This window comes from Anser brachyrhynchus (genome assembly GCF_964034855.1).
Source record: "Anser brachyrhynchus genome assembly, chromosome: 5".
Lineage (NCBI taxonomy): Eukaryota > Metazoa > Chordata > Aves > Anseriformes > Anatidae > Anser > Anser brachyrhynchus.
This window is the reverse complement of record NC_137699.1, coordinates 8268939-8289716: the sequence shown is the minus strand read 5'-3', so window position 1 is coordinate 8289716 and position 20778 is coordinate 8268939. Positions and strand designations below refer to the sequence as shown.

Sequence of the window (20778 nt, the reverse complement as noted above, 5' to 3'; positions counted from 1 at the left end):
GACATCGTAACAATTCCTTGCTTTTATGTATTTATGTCTCAACCATAACATTATTCTAATGTAACTGTTTGTGATTAATATCCTTCTCCTCTAATAGAAAGAAAGTAGCATAACATAAAGGACAGCCTTTTGTTTCACTTCAGCATTGCACAGCTTCTGTAGCATTCTGACATTACACACATTGTTTTTTGATCTCAAAGTCATTTTTGAATTTCATTGGACTTCTGTTATTGATTTTTTTTTTCTTGAAACAGAAGGTTTCTCTAAGGTCTTATCAATTAATACATGACATTTATTTGCTTTGAAAAAGAATCTGAAGGTTTTGTTTAGTCTAAGCCAACAAAAACCATCCTCAGGATTTTGCAGCTCACAGCACTGCCAACTGTAGCTGTAAGAAGTCCCCAAAATTGGCTTTAAAATTATCATAATTGGAACTTAAGCAGCACAGATTTCTCTGTTTATGAGTCCACAGAAAGGGTTTCTTTTCAGGCTTGTATTTATATAACCAAAAAGACGGAGCTTTAAAAAAAAAAAATGTAACTTAAAATCGAAAAAGCTGACAGCTATGAAGTTTCCCTTTAAATTTAGCAAATTCTGAAAACAACACCCTCACTGCAAATCACAATAGCCTTATTTTTCCCTTTCATTTCTAAAAAGGATTCTTGCAGAAATGGTAGTTCCTCCTCCAATTCCGTTTCCTATAAACAAAGCAATACGTAAAGGACTAGCATGACCACTTTGATGCTGCATGCATGCTTTTAGAGAGATCCTTTAAGTGAAGTAGAGTTCACTTGGGACATTACATAAGGTTTTCAGCTAAGAACTTGTTTTTGTCTGGTAGAGTTGAAGGGTATTCCTTTAAACAGGATTACCCCATATTTACACTTACAATAAAATTTGCATCTAATCTCCTATAGTTTTAGGTCTATCCTGTGGGTAGATATACAGAAACGTTATATTTTGTCCAACAGAATTTTACATTTTCTCCTGTGACCATGAACATCAAACATCAATGCATTAAGATGTAACACACCAGGGCCAAAGAGTTTTAGACTGACTTCAGCTCAGTGCTGAAAATGGAAACAAAGCATGCCTTCACAGGGCCAGTAGGACTACGTAGAAATGTTCTTCTTCAACTTGATTAAGAAAAAATTGAAAAGGAATGGTTTTGGTTACTATTGTATTAGGCTAAAATAAGAAATGAACCCTAGCACTATCTAAATCTAATATGAAAAAGCCATCTTTATTTCAAAATTTTCAAAGCATTCTCTATAAATGCATCACAGATCAATTTACATGGTACTCTTGCCAATAAGCAAAACGAAATCACAAGTTCCAATTGGCTTAACTCATATTGGAAAGTGTGAAAGCAAATGCTAGTAAATGCAATTACTGCAAACAAACTCCATTTTCTTCACTCAGGAGGGAATTTCAGGGAACATTTTATTGCCCTCAAATAATATTTCTAAAGGCATCAATACACAATTCTATTTTCTTTTTGGAGTTCCCCCAACACTATATAACCTAATTCTCTATAAGGAAACTCACCAGTTTTTGAAATAATATATTGGTAGTTGATATTACCTTGTGCACGCACATACTGTATCAATTTAAATGATTATTCTCAGTGAATCTTAAGAATGTCAAAACCAGCAGTCACTGTCTGACACAAACAGTTCTGGACCTATTTTCATAACATGCCCTTTGTCTCTGTAATTTACAATTTCAATTAAGTCTTTTATATTTTATATATTTATAAAAAATAAATGAATAAAAGCCATCCAAAAGGAGGTCATCTCGAGAACAATTATATAGAAAGTAATTAAGCTAATCATAATCATCACAGACGATAGCTTGGTATTTTCATGTACGTGTATTTTCACACTACAGAAGTCCAGCAAGTGCTAAGGGCACGTTTTACCAGACAAAATAAAATCTTTAAAAAAGACTTGTTATTCTGGGTGGCAATTTTTTACTCCTTACTGAAAAAAACTTGCTGCAAATCAATTAGAATTATGAATGCAGGACCCAGATCTAGACTGCCTCAGATTGTTCTTCTGCCTTACCAACAGGGAGCTTCATGTGAGCAGCAGGACTGAGAAATGGACCTGGACCAAGATATTTCCAATATCTACCTACAGATCTTAAAATAAATACATAAATAAACAAATCAGGCAATTAATTGCCAGAAACATTCTCTTCTTTCCTCTCTGAACACGTTCCCATGAACTGTTTCCTCATTTTTAAAGGAAAGACGCAGAGTCTCTGTGGCTTACAATTGCCAAAGCACAGGCAGACACCTCCCTCTGCCTCACAGCCTGCGAAGCTGAGTCAGTATTTCTGAACAATCCCTTCAAATGCCTCCTTTTTTCTCTATCCCAGAAAGGTGATCAGAACATTTCTTATGAGAAGAAAAATCTCCACTACATAACAGAGAAACTTTTGATACCTAGTTTAATTTTCCTCTGATAATGCAGTATCTTTTACATACCTGTCCTAGTTTCAGTTAGGACAGGGTTAATTTTCCTCCTAGTAGCTGGTAGGGCGCTATGTTTTGGATTAGGATGAGAAGAGCGCTGATAACATGCTGATGTTTTAATTGTTGCAGAGCAGTGCTTACACCAAGCCAAGGACTTTTCGGCTTCTCGCTCTGTCCTGCCAGCGAGCAGGCTGGGGGTGCAGCAGGAGCTGGGAGGGGACAGACCCAGGACAGCTGACCCCAACTGGCCAAAGGGGTATTCCATACCATCTGGGGTCATGCTAAACAATATATAGGGGTGGCTGGCTGGGGTGGGGGGCCGGCTGCTCGGGGATAGGCTGGGCATTGGTCAATGGGTGGTGAGCAATTGCATTGTGCATCACTTGTTTTCTTACACATTATTAGTAGTACTATTATTATTATTAATTATTAATTATTATTGTTGTTGTTGTTATTATTATTATTTTCCTGTCTTAAAAAACTGTCTTTATCTCAACTCACAGGCTTCACTTTCCCGTTTCTCTCCCCCATCCCAAAGAGGGAGGGGGGAGGGTGAGCAAACGGCTGTGTGGTGTTTAGCTGCCGGCCGGGTTAAACCACAACAATACCTTTTCCATTTTTGTACATGGAACTGAATCTTCCATTCAAAAGCATGATTTTTTGAGTACACTACTGATAAACAGTAAAACATACTGGTGCCCAGACTTACCTGACTACCAAATACTAACGTAACGTGGACAGAGTCCAATAGTGGCAAGGAAGAATTAATAAGCAGGAACAGCAAGAATAATCACAAGTAGAATAAACCATAAGGAAGAAGAAGAAAAATAAGGTAACATGTTTTTAAAATATTATAAAGGTTTTAAAAGCATGGAATGCTGTCTAAAAGCAGGACATCAGCTTTTTAGTAACTCTAAGAATGTAACATTTTCCAATTTTCCAATTTCTAAAGCAATTAGCTGCTTTTGAAACATTACGCTGTGTTCATTTGTTGTGGTTTTACTTGTAAACATTTAGTGTAGGAAGCAAATCTGATATTCAGAATGTTTTTTTAAACATGCTTTCAGATGGTGATGCTGATGTTGGTTGGGAATTGTTTCTTCCTCTTGTAAGTCACAAGAGGAGAAACCTAAAACCTGAACTAAACTCTATTTCTAGAAGCAGACCAGTACACTTCTGACAGCACTATGTACCGCGTTTCAGAATTACCTTCACAGTCCACCCCCGAATCTTTTAGAGGATAAAAAAAGACAAAGTACTGAGAGAATGCAAACAGAAATTACAGTCAACTAAAAATATTCATGCAGATCTCTGTGATCCTCCAGTACTATCTTCTGAATCCCACATTTAAATTTGTTCTTCTACATAAACCTAAACATTCCATTACAGTCTTTCAAGATGAACTTGGATATCAGGGATCTCCTGAGCCCTGTAAGGAAATTCCTTTTAATAATCCAGCCCACAGAGAGGTTTCTTAGCTACTAAAGGAGACAACCAAATCACTCCAGCTGTATCATCTTATTACAATGAACTGAATTTCTCATATTCCGTTTTGTCTTTGTTTTTTTTTTCCCTAGCCATCTACAGTTGCCTGAAGAGAATGCCACATAGCCTCAGACATTTTCCTTGTAGGTTTAAGCACATATACTAAGCCCAAACATTAAAAAATAAGGAAGGAAACTAAGCCTGAAATCAGCTCTAAAGTGAAATTGGAATTCCAATGGAAATCAGAGCCAGCAAGTTCTGAGTTCCAAATCGCACCTCTGGTACTACTTTTTGCCACCTCCTCTCTTCTATCGGCTTTGCGGAATTTCAGTTACCAAATTGTTCATGTTACAGCATCCCAGGGCCCCACAATAGAAAGTTCAGACTGAAGACTTTTAAAAATCCAAGGTGCCGCTCTTCAAATTTTAGTGGGCAAACCTATGTGCCAAAATACCTCCTAATCGTCCTTCCAAAGAAGGATAACAAAAGAGATGAATGGAAATAGTGTACAGAATATAAACTCCATTCTGCAATATCAGAGTTCACGTGCTTTATTTGTGCCAGAACTCAGGTAAGCCTTATCCTTCTGTCCTTGCTACTACACATACGTTGGCCCTCTGCCCCAGCTATCTCCGCTCCTTATTAAAATAAGGATAATATTAAGTGCCTAACATATTAAGGTAATTAAGTATTTTTAAAGCAAGCTAAAGGAGTATGTGTGATTCATGGTACTTATATCTGTGCACTTGAATTTACAGTAACATTTTCGTGAGGTGTTGTAAAATCTCTATGATGCAGCATCTGTAGTTTCCCTTTGTGTACAGAAAATACACCAAGGACTGTGGTAGATGAGTAAGTATTCCTCTATCATTAAATGCTATAATTAACTGCTGGGGTATGCAGCATTTGCAATTTTTCATCTACTGTGCTTTCTTCAGAGTAGGGTCTTTCTTGACTTACCCATTTTAGTCATCATTTCTAGACTTAAAAAAAGAAAAAACTGCCATAAAAAGGCAAGGTATGCTGATCCTAACTTCTGCTGAATAACACAGCAAACATAGTTAATCACAGCTGGTCATTAAGACAAAGCACTAACAGAACAGCTATTTCAGTCACTTACACAAAGGTAACAATTTATGTCTTATTTATACTCCTTTCTGCTAAGGTTTTGCCCTTTCACCTCAAAGGCAAGCATCATTGTTTTTACAGCTGGCTTCACGGAAGCATTTGTTTATGAATGGCTATATTGCTTCCACTATAACTGTACACGCCATCCTCTCCAGGAATTCAGTCAAATGTCAGACCTCATTTTAGCACATATACCCAGAGCTGTCAGTCATCAAAGCAGCGGCTCTTCCTCCCCTCTGACCCCAGCGCTACCCCATGGGGACTGCCCAGGTGACGGGCGCAGCACAGCATCCCCTGAGCCATCCTTGCTCAATCCTTCCCCACTTTCAAAGTCTAGCAAATGCCACGGGGCTGTTATTTGCAACCAGGTGACTGCGTGTGGGGAACGGCTTGCCCTACAGCAGACCCCACAGACACCACGGCTGTTCCAGGAATTCCTTCACCAGGGGATATGAAGGGATGTTAGTCTGGGACCTTGGCTCTCAGGAGCATGAGTACAGCCAGCACTGTTACTTAATTCCCAGTGACCTCCAAAGCTTCCAGCAGGGACACAGGAGAGCAGAAGGGATGAACTCCTTCCTCATAACGCCCAGGAGAAATCTCTTGCAGAAAAAGGCAGAAAACTTCGTGGTTGCCTTGCAGCTTTTCTGCTCGTCTCTCAGCAGGAAATGCAAATAGCAAACGCCTCTTAAGGAGTGGGGGGATTCAAGGGTAGCACACAAGGGAGGGCAGCTTAGATGAAAGTAAGGAAGCACAGTAACTTTTTAGCATGCGCAGCTCTGTTTTAATCTAAAACTTCATCTTTCTGTTGGTAGTTACACACACACACAAAAAAATAATAAAGGGCAACACTGAGGAGAAAAGGAGTTATTGTACCCTGGTGCCTGGCTTGTAATATTACAGATTGTGGTTCATTAGAAGAGACATGTATAACCCTGGGGCCTTGAAGGTTCACTCATCATAAGTCACAGGAAATTCAGAAGTACAGTGTGTTCCTGAGCTCTCATTTGTTAATTTCATTATCTTGGGAAGAAATGAAGCTCTGGAAAAAACAGGTGAATCTCTACTACTTTACATCCCCGTGCTCTCATTTGTCTTTCTTTTCTCTGGAGCTGCCATCCCTCCCCCAGTTTGAAGTCATTTTGTTCTCTCCTGTGTTGGCTTTGCATCTCCTTGCCCCTCTCCTTGCAGTGCTATCCCCTGTTGTGCTGCTTTGTTCCTTCTCTACTGCAGGCCCGTCAATAGGAAGAGAGGCTTTAGGAGCTGTCGCCTTGCAGCTGGCGAGCAGAACAGAGAAGCAGGGCGGCTCCAGGAAGCGAGGCACCGCAGCGAGCCCCAGCAGCTCAGCGCCCAGCGCGACCCAGCACGCGGCCAGCTTTGGGAGCTGCCCTGCCCTGGGACACGGCAGCACAGCGGTTCCTCCAGCGCTGCACCACGAGGCCGAGAGAAGCGGCTGCCTCTCGGCCTTGTCACCACCCTATGGAGAAAGACTCTCGGAACAAGTACAGCTTTTCACCCTGCCATGCTCAGGGTGACAAACAGGACAAAGAAAACACAAATTCCTCCTCCAACAGAAGTTGAGCTCTGACAGGAGTTCTCGTCCCCTTTTTCTCCCCACCAGTAGTACCACACTGCCCACAAACACAACAGCTGTCCTCTGAAATCAAAATATTCCCTCAATATAACCAGTGCAGGCTTCAAGCACTTCTAACAGGCACGCTGGGAGGTGGGGAGTAGGGGGGAGAAGAGACGGTGTTGCCCAGGTTTTTGCTTCACAGTCCTTTTGTGCCAGGACTTTATCGCTCCGGATACGTAAAATCTATGCAGAATTTGTCAGAGCTCAAAGCCTCAGCTTCACCCACTGGAACAAGAGGGTTAATTAACAAGCTACACAGGCTGCTTATAGCCAGTAAGAAGGAACCATCTATTTTTCTTTAATAAAAAAAGTCAGTAATTCTTGGAACATTTATTAACCCCCTAGTATTGGCAATTACTGTAAGATAAAGGTCTGCCAGTCTTGCATTAACATAAACTGCTGCATGTTGCTTTTCTACTGCATAGTAATGTCCACAATACTGTGAATAAATGCTAACATTTGGGTTTTAAGCTTGATTCAGCCCCTCAATCTAATGTTTTTAGCAGATCTTCACTCTCACAGACTGGCCACAAAAAAAATATCATTTTCTACAAAGCAAAAAAAAACGCAGTAAGGCATTTCACTGAGGTACCGTTTTTGTAGATAAGTTTAAGGTAATTTCACACACTGAAAACTGAAACTGAAAAGAGGAAGGGGGGTGCGCAGCACAAAACCCAGAGACCATTCCTGCTGTCTGTTAGCTTCTGTAGTCACATACGACATTAAAAAAAGAGTGGTGATTAAAAAAAAAAAAAGTCTCTGTAATAGACAGGACACTGCCAACCAGCTTTAAATTGAATTACACAGCCTGCTAATCTTTATGATGAAATAAAATTTCTTTGAACACTACACATTACACTAAAATCTGCAGTGCTTTCTCCCCCTAGCCCCAACCTCTCTGTGCTCGAAACAACTCCTCCACCCCCTGAAACCATTGTTCTTTCTGAGCAGGAATGTGATGCTCTGCTAACCGAAAGACTTCTTATTTTAATTAGATATTGTTAATATGACGTGCGTGATGTGAAAACTTAAGTGACAGGAGTTTTTGCACTTTGCATATTTTGATGCAACAATTAATTTCTGTGACAATAAACTGATGGTGACTGCTTTCCACCGGAATCATTCTCACAGCTGATATGTGTCTGCTGCAGCAAGGCTCGTGGAAGAAGCTGATGACAATGCCCACAAAACTTTCTATTTGGATAGTGTTACTTGCTTGATAACTGGTCAGTGCAACAACCATAGATGTGGGGGAAAGAAGGAAGTGAAAGAAAATCATTTTGATTACTTTAAAAATCTGTTTTCATTATGGTCTGCTATTTGAAACCTGATCATTCCCTGCCCTTTTAAGACAACAGCAGACCAGGGAAACAGATCCAAGAAATGACTGAGCAATTATTGTGATTGAAAGTCCTGTTCAAGACTTGTGCAATACTTTCCAATGCTCTCTTGCTCCTCTCCTTCATTGAAAATTACCAAGTGAATACACTAGATTTGAACACATGAAGAACTACTTAATCTAGAACATTATTCTCTTTGAAAGCATATTTAACCTGAGTCATTTTCTAATGGCTGTCAAATAACACTTCAGTATTTGGTTTGGCTGATTGCGTTTAGCAGTACACAACTTGTATAGAGAATTTTACGCTGTATCTCCAGTAAGTAGGTGACTACAATATACGAAAAAAAGCTCAAAGTTTCTTTGCATGCCATTAACAGACAGTAGAAGTAGTTTCTTGTGAAATTTCTTCACAAAAAGTTGCTAGGAGTAACAAGAGTAAAACAAGAAACAAGTGATGAGATATGAATAAATTCACGTGGAGTTTCTGCATAAGCACCAGTGTTATTCAGTGGAAACTTTGTGTGGAAATAATAGTAATTTATTTTATTTGATCTTTTAAGTTATACATTAAGGGGTCTGTTGCCCACAAAACAAGTAATAAATATCTGACTCAGAGCAGAGGATAAATATAAAGAAGGAACTAAAAGAAACGTAGAACAAAAGTAGGAAAAAAAGTAGGGCTCTTGCATTTTTCTCCTTTTCACCATAGATTGCTACCTCAGGAAAACATTATTCAGCCTATTACAAAAAAATGCACCTGGATCTATTTTCCTGTTATTTTATAAATACAATAAAATGCAACATGGAAATTACTTCTGTGTTCCGCTGAGAAGAAAAAAATTAAGATCAGTATTGCTATGCCTAAAAAAGGTATATGCAAACAAAAGCTGAGAACTGATGATTAACTTGTTCAAGCCATATGGGAATTTAGAACTAAGCACAAATGAGAATTTAACAGTGACATTAAACAGTTCAAGTTAGAGCAAAAGCAAAGGAAATATTTTTAAGAATTCATATTGCAATAAAATCTAAATGAACTCGGAAGAATCCTTATAAAACCTTACCGTAAAGATGGAATGAGATACATATTCCAGAAAACTAAGAAAAACCAAAACTTGCCTAAGACTCTAAATTCCATCATATAAATGCTTTTTTGTTGCTGTTGTTTTAAAAGAAATTGCATCAACATATTCCATGCTCATAAAATTCTGCATGTATTGCCTATTAGAATTACTAAGCAGGTGGATGTGTTACAACTGTCTGCGCAGGCTTGCTGGTACACCATAAAGTCTCTGTTAGTCTCCAGTTCAGAGCATCTCCGAAGCTGACAGCCGACCTGGTCTGGCCCTACAAATCACAAAGAGCTCCTAAAGGAGCTTTCTTTTCTAGATGTAAAGAGGAATTCAGGTACCATCCTCTTGCTAAAATACACGTAGTCCATTCCAGTGTCTGAAGCCTGAAGTAGCTCCTTGCTGAAATCACTCACAGAAGACATAGCTGTTTTCAAAATTAGACTAACAGACATTACAGAAAGTTGCTTCCCTCTCTCCCAGAACAGCTGTGCAAAACTCATACTTACAGGATTAAAGCTACCTCAGCATTTTCTTTCACTTGCAATGAATGCAATTTTTTTTCCAACTGTTAAAGAGTTTTGTTCATCAAAACGGTATTTTATGTTTAGTCACTTAATTATTCATTCTGGCTAAAACAAGTAGAGCAATATAGAGTTCAAAATATGTTCCAGATGGTAAAAACACAAATCAGAAATAAATCATTTTATAAAAATAGGAAGAAATTTGTTTTTATTGCCATAATTTTCCTTTAAAATATGCATAAGCTTCCTTTTGGATCTAAATTAGATTGGAATACTTTAAGCTAATATCCTCTGAATTTTGAAAAATTTAGAGCTGATTTGTTTTTGTAAAAAAAAAAAAAAAGTCTCATGTCAGATGCTAAGATAATTCACATCCGAAATACACTTGTAAGGAGCAGAAGTTCTGAATGACAAACAGTTGGTCACAGTGAAATTGTTTTCAGTGCACAGAATCAAAAGGAACACAGTCACACAAAGTCCTAAATGAAATTTCCCTGGATAGCAGATCAAGGCTTGGTAAGGTGAGGGAACAACTGAGCCTGACAGAGTGAGAAAGAATATATGAAGACTGTGACCCTGAATTTTAAAATGGTGATAAGAAAAGAGCTTGAATTTATCATACTATTTTGTTACAGCTCTTCCCCCTCACCCCCATTAAGTATATTATCTTAAAGAGCTAAGACTATTTTGGCAGGTCCTAGCTGACAATTTTGGATATAATTTCAAGTTTTTACGGGAGCTAAATGAAGAAATGTAAGTGTAGACAAAACCTGTCTGTCCATGCCTCCACACCACATTTCAGAGCGCTTCTTGTCTTGTCATTTTTTCCACGTTACAGCCAACACTTCCAGCCTGAAGCAGCTATTTTCTAGAACTAAACGTTCATACATGAGTAGTAACATGGACTGTAACATCAGTCCTACTAATAGAAAAATAAACTTTAAAAGAACCGACAATACATTTCTGAGGACCACATCCACACATGCTGAAAGTAGCAAGAAAAACACCACATTAAAATAGTATAACCACTCTTTTCTTCTCGCTTGAAGTAACATGATAGAGGAGCTACAACACGGGAAAAAAAGCTTAATTTTTATTTTAGTTGTATCAACACTAAACACAAAGATATGTTACAGGTAAATAAGAACTTGTTACAGTCCAAACCCATAGGTAATTGGTCACAAAAGCGTTCACAGAATTCCTCAACTCCTAGGATAACAGGGCAATGATAGCATAGAATCTGAAACATGCATTCAAAACAAAAACAAAACATGAAAGAAAAAATATAATCAGGCTGCCAAATCCTTGAACAACTGAGAAAAAAAATCTAGCCAAATTTTACTCTCACTGCCACAAGTTGTTAACTGGCAGTAATTTCACCTACTGGATTTATCCACTGGCCCTACAGAATTTTGCCTGGTTTGTCCAGTAATACACCTTATATTAGAAATTTTGCATTAAAAACAACAACAAAACAACACAGATCATAAATAAGAGAGAACTACAAGAAAAAGATAATCTGAAGAAAAAAATGTCTTTTTGAGAAAAATTATTAGAATGGATGCAAATTATTCACCCAAGTAAGGATCTGCACAATCAAGCCCCTGCTAACTGAGACCAATAAGCATATCACTCATTAAAGATACATCTACCCGAGTTTAGCTTTGCTTTCTTTTCATTTCAATTCTTCTGAGTTATTCAATCCCTTCCATCACACAGGAAAGGAAGTATTATATTAAGACAGAGCTATAATTAGACATTCCTGTATTTCGTTTCCCATATATGACTGAATGAGAATGGCTGAGGAAAATATGAACAATGATAATAATGGTATGTTGAATACATTCGATAAGAAATACACGGGGCATATAATAATGTCATAGTTCTTCCTCAGCACAAACTGTTGTGTTTACTGCAAGGTCAGTTAAGTTACTATCAGAGATTTTTAATGAAAACAATTATAAATTTAAAATAACTGTGTTTAAAGCATTTAACAGTCACTGAGGTCAAGTGATTACAGCAGTTACAAGACCCAAGGGACGTGTTCACACCAAAACAAAGTGAATAAATTACCTCAGCCAGTGTATGCAATCACTAAGTGACCACAGAGGTTACTCAATGTATAAGCCTAGATGACTTTCATGCAAAACCAATAATGAAAATTTACCAGGCAAAGGGAAAAAAAAACACATAAGAACTAGTAAAAAGTTGCATGATGGGCTGAAAGCTAGGAAGAACAGGAGGGAGGACATGAAAGCACGTTCTGTGATACAGCTGCAAAGAGGAGGAAGAAGAATGAATGTTAATGAAGTAGATGGACAAGACGCTGAACATTTTGCTCAGGTGAAATACAAAGACTTGCAAAGTTATGCAAGACCCACAATTGTAAAGTCACAGGGTTGATGGAATTGCTCTCAATCCTATGCAACTCTGACATACGTAACAGCCAGTGAAATAAAATCGAGACAGGAGTTAAGAATCATCACCCTTTAAATTTTCCCTTGGCTTTCTCCTGTTAAGAAAATTATGGAACCGTCATTGTGTTTTTGTTATCCCATTATATAATCCTAGCGGAGAGATAAGCCCCTGTTGTTTCACCACAAAGTAGGTAAACTAAGCTGTAAAATGAAGTCTAGCTTTAATTTTGCTTCATTCCCTAAAGGTAGAAGTGATAGAAATGCCTTGTCTTTATTACTGCTTTACAACAGGTTTGCCAGGGGAAAAAAAAACAAGCATGCAAAAGATATGAAACCCCTTTCTGTAAGGACAGCCTTGTATTTGATGGGAGTTCTCAGTGCATTGTTTTGGAATAAGGTTCCTACCAAATACGATGAAGAAAGATGCTTTCCACTGTATGGCAGCAGAAAAAGGAATCCTCCTCGTCCCTGCCTGCCACTGGTAAGTACTTTTTATACTATTACATGTCACTTCACAACCTTGAAGGTATTAATTTTCACAATATGCACAGCAAATAGTAATATGTGATTACTCCCAGCTTACAGACAGGAGCCTGAAATAAAGTGACAAGAGGACGTGCACGAATTCATAGTGTTTTGATTCCAGATGAGGAGAGGGCAGCACCGGAGCAAATATTCGCCATTATGACATGACTCCACAGGGGAATCAATTTGCAGCCTCACTTCATACTAGAAACCTAATAACCAGTATTGTTTTATATATGAAGATGCAAGAGTAGACTCTGTGCATGTAAAAAAAAAAAAAACAACAAAACAAAACAGACACACACCACAATGAAATACCAGAAGAGATTTTCTCTGTACCTGAAATATGAAAGCCTGAGGCCGAAGCCAGCAGGCTCTCTCACAGCTACCAGCCAGTTTCAGTGACACAGACTGCCAAGGAATGCAAAACCTGCTTTCTCAGATAAATACCACACTGACTTCTGCAAGAACTATATATATGTTAAGAAAGCCCCATGATAAATTATTGAGGCTGGAACAAAACCTATTTAAAGGGTTATAATCCTTCTGTTGCAAATGTTAAACCAAGGATGTATGATAAAATAGCGTCATCATGAAATACCTGTTAAACACAAGGGGAATGCCAAGTGGCTACTGATACTGTAAGGGTCCCTGTGAAAGACTAAGAACATAACAGCAGCTTACTTGCTTTGGCTTTCAGCAGTAAGTATCGAGTTAACATTTTCCAACAGAAAGCAAGGGACATGGGCTCTGAGTGTATCAAAATACTTGTGTAATGACCTGAAGTCCGAAGACAAACTTTGGTAGGGGCAGACTTCATAAGTCTACACTCTCCAGAAAGCAATTCCTTTCCTGGAGCTGACTGATACAAAACCCATCTGTGGCAACTGAACCTCACTGCAGAGCAGTGCTGCCCTGCCCACCTTCTCTACAAGGGCTGGAACTCAGTGGAGACCACACAGCCCGACCCCAGGGAAGTTGTGCAGCCTCCCACAGTCCTTACATTGCTTGCTCCTTCTCTTCCTCTTTCACAGTACTTGAACATTTACAGGTCACCCCAAAGAATGCGTAAAAAGGAAAATGATTCCTATTGTGTCTTCCCTCAATCTATGTACATATCCACCTATTTCCCATACCACTTCTTTTTTCCTAGCCTTGTGATTACATTCGAGAGAAAGAACAGTTTTGAGGCCATAAAATCTGGTACTGCTTTCTAGAAATAAGATCAGTAAAATGGAATTACAGTAATACAGCAGTACCTGAGAGCCCCAGTCCTGCATGCACAGCCATAAAAAGATGGAAAAGCATTCTTTAAAATTAGGCTAGAGAAATCAGAGGAGGCCGTAAGAAAGACAGAAAGAACAGTGTGGAGAAAATGCAAAGGTAGGTGAAAAAGACAGACTACGAAAGCTCTTTTATTTAAAAATTGCTTTTGTAAATCTTTAATGTTCTTTACTTATCTCTTGAAGGGTCAGCCAACAAACTCCAATGGAATAAAATTATGCTATTAAAGACACATAGAGATGCAGCCATCATACAGCATGCAAAAAAGACTGCAGTGACTGAGGTAAAGCATGATGACAAAGCCACGCTTTCAGAGGTTTTTATGCAATGCTCTACTTTCATTCTAATATTTTGGGAAGATCAGCTGCTTGAGTCACTTTCACCTCTGAGTATTTCTAGCACAAGTGGTGACATGGCAGTACCCAGCCAGCCTACCAGCAGCATTTGTAATAGGAGCATCATGCACACTTCATGAGTTCCCTTCCTTCATTTTGGTCTTCTGCCGTTGCAATCTAACTGCCTTCAACTGCAGCAGCACACCAGCAAGACACTGCTGTCAAACACAGCAGAATACAAAATGCATTCAACCTAAGAGTTGTTGAGTATCTGCGTTCAAAATTAAAACCAGAACTCTAACTCAAAGGGCTAATCATGTTGCCACCACAGCAAAATTCTCCTCTTTCAAACAGGATTTTGATTTTGTTATCCTATGCTGTGGGGAAAAGGACTTTCACCATTTCTGAATATGTTGTAGCTTTCAGCTGTGCTTTAAAGTATGATAAACCTGAAATGCAGCAGGCAATAGCTTTGGATGTGGACATTAAAGCCCACGGCATCAACTAATGGGACACGGAATGCATTCACATTAGGTGTCACCAGGCCCTTAGTGCACACAGAAGGTTACACAGTTGTTGTTTGGGAATGACAGAATCTTTTCCCCAAAGACAATGCACAAATACAGTGAAGTTTCTAAAATTGTCTTAATTAACAGAATCATACTGAAAGTAGAAAGAGCACATCACACGAAGACAAGTGAAGCAAAGGTAGGGGGGATTTTCAAGTGCTCTAATTCAATTAGGAAGCAGTGACTGACACTTGGACAGGAGAGGTTAATTGGGGTCACCAAAACGCAGTAATTCCTTACCTAACCAGTCATTAAACTTCTTAACCTCTGAGGGCAGTCCCAGTTCGGTGAAATCGCCCGTGTGGAGAAGGATGTCCCCATAAGGCATCTGGATGCCATCTGTTCTGGAGTGTGTGTCTGAGACGCAGACAAATCGCGTGTGGCCCGCTGGTTTTGGAGTGTCATATGGGATAGGGTCGACCCTAAAGCAGACACAAAGATCTCGTAACAGTTACAAGATTAAAACCCTCCGATCTCTTATTTCAAGTATCAACGCAAATCAATCTATACATCAGTGTGCGCACACACACATACACACCCATTTACACGCAGCATGCTGAAAGAATGACTTTGGTAACAAGGCCAAAAATCCAGAAAGGATCACAATGCTTCTCAAATACTTACCTGGTTAAGGACGGAAGATTAAAAACCACACAGGTACAACTACTTTTCTGATGTTAAAATAAAGCACTGGGAAAAAAATGGGGAGGGAGGAATACTTTGAATTCACATAGATTTTTCCCCAACGTCTGCCTTATAACTGAACAGGTGCATGGACCATTAAATTACAAATCTTGCAGGTGGGCCAGCAACAGGCTCTCACCTGAGCTGAGCTTAGCATAGAATTTTCTTCAAGGGCATGGGCACTCCTACTGATTCCAGCAGGAGTATTTGTTTACACTCACTGAGGATGAAGCCTTTGATGAAGCCTGTCAGTTACGGAAGTGAGCCTAGTGACAACTTCTTGCTCTCACAGAAAATCCTGAGCTCATCTTTCAAAAATCTATAAAGCCACAAGCTGATGTGCTAGAGCACTAAGCAAACATTTTTTTTTCTACAGTCAATGATGTTAAAAATTTAGTTCAAGTGGCTATTTGCAAGTTACACATTTGTTAATGTGATCTCATAAGCTACCTATGATTCAGCATAGCAGTTTGGTTTTGAGGGTTTCTTTGTTTGTTTTAATTTAAGCAGAACAGAGAAAAAAATATATTATTTTTAAGAGACAAGTGTTTTATGTATATTTAGTTGTTAGAAGTTCTAATTTGTATCATAATAACTTAAAATGTAAAAGGCAACCCATTGCTTACTTTGGAACAACAACTGTCTGCTAATATCTGCAATCATCGCAGCAGCACAAACAAACCAAGTATTTTAAAGCACCCAAAATAATGGTATTCCAGGACTTACTGGGACAAACTGACACAACAGTAATCATTCAAGAATTGGTGCCTGAAAGTAAAAAGAAAATCAAACAAGACTTTGTTTTGCTCTCCACAATGGCTGGGAAGAAAAACAAGAAAATTCAGACTTCAGATGTGTTCCTTTATTTGATGAACATTATTTACTAGATTTAGTATGCTAAGTTAGTATTTACTATCTGCCGAACTGTGTGATAACTTCCACTAATGTCTTTAACTTCAGCTCCCTGCATTAGTAAGACTGCATTTTTCTAGGTACCTTAACAGTTCAAATTAAAGTGTATTTCCCATAGATGTACCACATTTGGTTGCCATGGACCACTGAGCTTATTTGTAAAATTCATGCTCTACAAAATTATGTTTATTTTAATACAGTCTTTATATTAAAAATAAAACGTCACTGTAGGCCGGGCAGGGTGGAAAGGTTCAGTTTGGTAGGTAACTTTTTCTTTTTCAGTACCGCACATCCTTTTCTCCCCAAAGCACCATGTACGATTACTTGAGCCACACAACTGGTTACCACTACAGAGACCCAGTGTAAAATCTGAACTCCAGCAATCAGTGAAATCTTCTTTTCTATAACGGTTAGATATTAATAAGGTTGTTACCATAGCGAAAAGCTCACTTATCCATTGCAATTATACTAGCAAGATGGGCAGAAATTTAATTGTCAGCCATAGCATTCTTGTATTTGGTGTCTTCCTCCCACTTACTGAAGGTAACTTGAAGCATTTTAGAAATATGTCACACAGTAAACGTGGGTTCTACAAATCGATATTTCTACGCTACCAAGCATGTTTTCTCCAGACAACACAAAATATGAACCCCAACTTTCATTACCACCATATACCTTACTCAGATTGTCTCTGCATGAGCTATGATCAGTGTTGCCTGCCTCTGGGGAGTCCAGTTTGCTCGTACACAGCAGCTCTGCTTTTGCTATTCTCTGCAGTTTATTCTGAAATAAACCCTCTTTTGCTTTAGACAATCTGTACTAGACTATAACACCAAAATTTGGTTTAGGATTTTTCTATTCATGCAACAACTTACAGGAGATTCTATAATCAAAACTCATTAAGTTCCTGACCCCTCTCTTTCTCTTCTTTACATACTCTATGATGTTGCCAAGTAACCTTTTTTCTACATCTTAGCTTAATTTCTTCTCTTATTCAGTAGTGCTTGCCCACTACGTATTTGAAAGTGAGATACTGACTGTTATTGTGTTCAGCCCATCAATTTATCTTACTCAAAACAGTTCTTCAATAGAAACTTAATAAAAGTGGTGTTATTACCAGTCCTAAAGGCCCAAGTTTCCTTTTCATCCACAGCTACAGTATGAGAAACACTAATGCAGGATTTGCCTTTATCACTGCATCATGAGAGGACTGGCCTCTGAATTTAAGAGAGCACCTACCGCAGTAGGCAAAGCGTTGCGCTTTCACAGCTTTTGGCAGCACACAGCTCACTAGCAGGCCCCTGCCTCGGTTGTGAGCATCATCTATTCCTTCAGTTGTCTGCTCACCTCATGACCCAGCAACTGGGGGTTATAGGTTGGCATTTCTAAAAGCCCTGTAACAGTTACACACCTGACCCTCACAGCAACCCAACAGGAAATAATTATTTCAGCCCTGCCCAACACCAGTCTCTACTGAATCTACCAGTCTCTACTTGGGTAGCACATCCCTAAGAAGTCCAGCAGATTCTCCCCCATTGCTCCTACCACCATACATCCAGCTAACTGACAACTCCTTCACTAACAACACTTTTTTTTTTTTTAAATGGCAGACTGAAACACTTTACAGATTATTCTATCATTGCATTTGGAAAAGCATGCCTATAGAAAGATGTAGTGAAAGTTACTTCAGTGTAATTTAAAACATTAATACAACAACCAGGGAATGGAAAATAAATGAACAAAACAGTCAGAAGCATTAATATGAAGGAGGAGGTTTTGCCTTAAAGTTAGTAAACAAATCTGGGCAACCAACATCCTTTACAGGTAGTTGATAATAACTACTCATCTACCCTAAGGTACATTGCACCTTAGAAAATAATGTTTTTAGGTGTTTTTTCAAACGTTTACATACGACCCAAAACAAAGCCCCTACAGCAGCTGCGTGATGACTGCTTTTTAAGATCGTGACAGTCATTGAAGATGTCACATTTAACGCATGTATAAGGACTTAAGAATGAGAAGGGACAATGGGATCTTCATATACTTCTATAAGGACTTTGCTTATCATATAATGACTTGGCTTTACCGAACTGCATTTGCAATCAGTTGTCCTCATGTAGGATGAGAGTCCCTCAGACAAAACCCTCAGCTTTACAGTTCCTCACACACATCTGCAATTGAACCAAGCGACAGTATAGACCAGACTCCGATTTGGCTTACTTATCAGCTATCACTAAACAGTACCTTCCTCCAAAACCACGGTTACCATGGCACTTCCAAGACCCCGGGGCCTTGAAAGTAAGAGAGCTCAGTGCTGCCCTGCGGCCTACCGGCTACGTGCCAGCAGCCTGCCTGTGGTGCTGCCTGGGCTGCTGCTACCTGCTTCAGCTCCCCACTGCCACTAATACTTGGAGTTTTAGGCCGTGCTCCTCCATCACACAGCTCATTTTGTCATGCCTTTATGTTTTAAAAGCGGGTACTGATAGGAAATTAAATAATTAAACACCAACCGTTAACACTGAAGTTATCAAGGAGATTTTGACAGCGAGGTAGGAGGGCTGAATTCAGAAACACACACAGGAGGAAAACACTGGGCCTTTCACATGCATGAAGGCAAAGGTCATGATTTAGGATGTCAAGCTATGGAACAAATACATTAGCTGTGCGTTTCAGCTCAACCATTCGCTAGTTACCCATAATGATGTCTTATAAATCAGCAGCATTAGCAAGTACATCAGAGACAGCAAAGGCAGTACAGCCCTCCAGGAGACATAGCTGCAGGGAAAATTACACTGGAATTCTGTTTTCAAAGAAAACTTAGAGAAGACACTAGCACCATTTTTCTCAGAGAAATAAAAGTTTTGATTCCAAGGCATAATTCTGCATGGGTGACTTCGAAAGCTGAAAATACCGGGCTCTGGTTCGGTTAGCCAGCCCTTGGAAGGCCTGTGCTCGGAGAGCAGAACACACAGCACAGCCTTTTCGCCTTCCTGCTCTCTTGGTGTTTGAGATATGCAGGCCCCAAATCCCCTCCCATAGAACAATTCCCGAGAAACCAATTCATCCATGAAAACGAAATAAAAATCTTAAGCATTAAGCCAGGAATAATTTCTAGTTCCTAAAGTGGAATAAATCATTCAGATGAATGTAGCACCTATGCCGGATAAAACATTTACAGATGCACAAAAATCCTCCTCCGCAGAACCGTCCGACTCAAACCAGCAGTATTACCACTTACAGCCCTCTCCTTTTAACCTGGCACTACTGGCTTTGCCACAGGTGAACAAGTCAGAGGTCACTGCAAAGGACCACATCATTTTACTCTTTCCCAGGCTCAGCAAACAGAAAAATAGTCCTATGACATAAGTGCCTATGTCCTTCCCAGATTTTGTCACACTTATGCTGGTTTTTCATCCGTTAATGATTTCTCCATGTGTTATATCTGTGACTGAATTTATGGGTTTGGTTTTTATTTGTAAATTAGCATTTATTATAGATCAACTTAAGCACCAACTTCCTGTTTGTAGACCATATAAAATCTGTATGTGTTACTGCACTTACTCTAATGGGTTTCGGGTCATTTGGAGACACACCATCTAGCAACTATTCTACGTTAAAAATACATCTGTATTATCAGTTTTTAAAAAATCATCTACTCATCCTTACTATGCATAGCCATGGTTTGCTTTATTTACAGTATAGATTCCTCTTGCAAAATCTTCATACCCTCCCTGCTACTCCTATTTTCAAAATTTGTAAACCAAATACTTTTTCAAAGAGCCAGTTAGCTCAGTATATTTATTTTTGGATTTTAATCCAAATATTTCCTGCAAAAACATTTACAAAAAACTTGGTTTTAAGTGCTGTTAGATCCCCCTCCTCAGATGCTGTAACAAAAGATGGTTTGTTGAAATTGGAAAACAAAAGAAACAGACCCTCTACATCTACAGCTTTTTCTTTCTTTGAATTCATTCCTCTGTCTCTATGCATACTAACTCTGGTATGTGAATTTTGGAGGAATAGAAAGGAAATTTCTGTGAAAAACCCTTGTTACTCTACTTACATCACTGTCACTGTAGCCAAATCCCATCTTTGTTATATTGCGATATTTGTTATTGCTCTTGGAGTGAGTCCCAAGTCCTGGAACTGAGTGATCATGTGAGACCTGTGGCTTAATTATTTTTGTCAAAATACATCAGTCAGTCTCCTCATTGAAGAAAAATGCATGAAATCAATCTGTATGCCCCACAGAGGTTCAAGAAATGTAATGAAAATAAAAGATGTGCAATTGTTCTTCTTTAAAAATCAAAATCTTGAGGCTATTACGCCAACTTATAGAATGACTTCTAATGTTACAGACCATCAGAACTATATCAAGATTAAATTGT

The 20778-nt window shown here is 38.9% G+C and overlaps 1 protein-coding gene across 1 annotated transcript in view; it reads right to left on the bottom strand.

Annotated features, from left to right (window-relative positions):
• The window catches only part of MPPED2 (metallophosphoesterase domain containing 2), a 603962-nt gene that overhangs the window by 458397 nt on the left and 124787 nt on the right, over positions 1 to 20778 (bottom strand). Inside the window, exon 8 of the mRNA XM_080595267.1 lies at positions 15035 to 15216. Within this exon, the coding sequence (XP_080451393.1) occupies positions 15035 to 15216 (182 nt within the window). The remainder of the gene's footprint in view (positions 1 to 15034; positions 15217 to 20778) is intronic.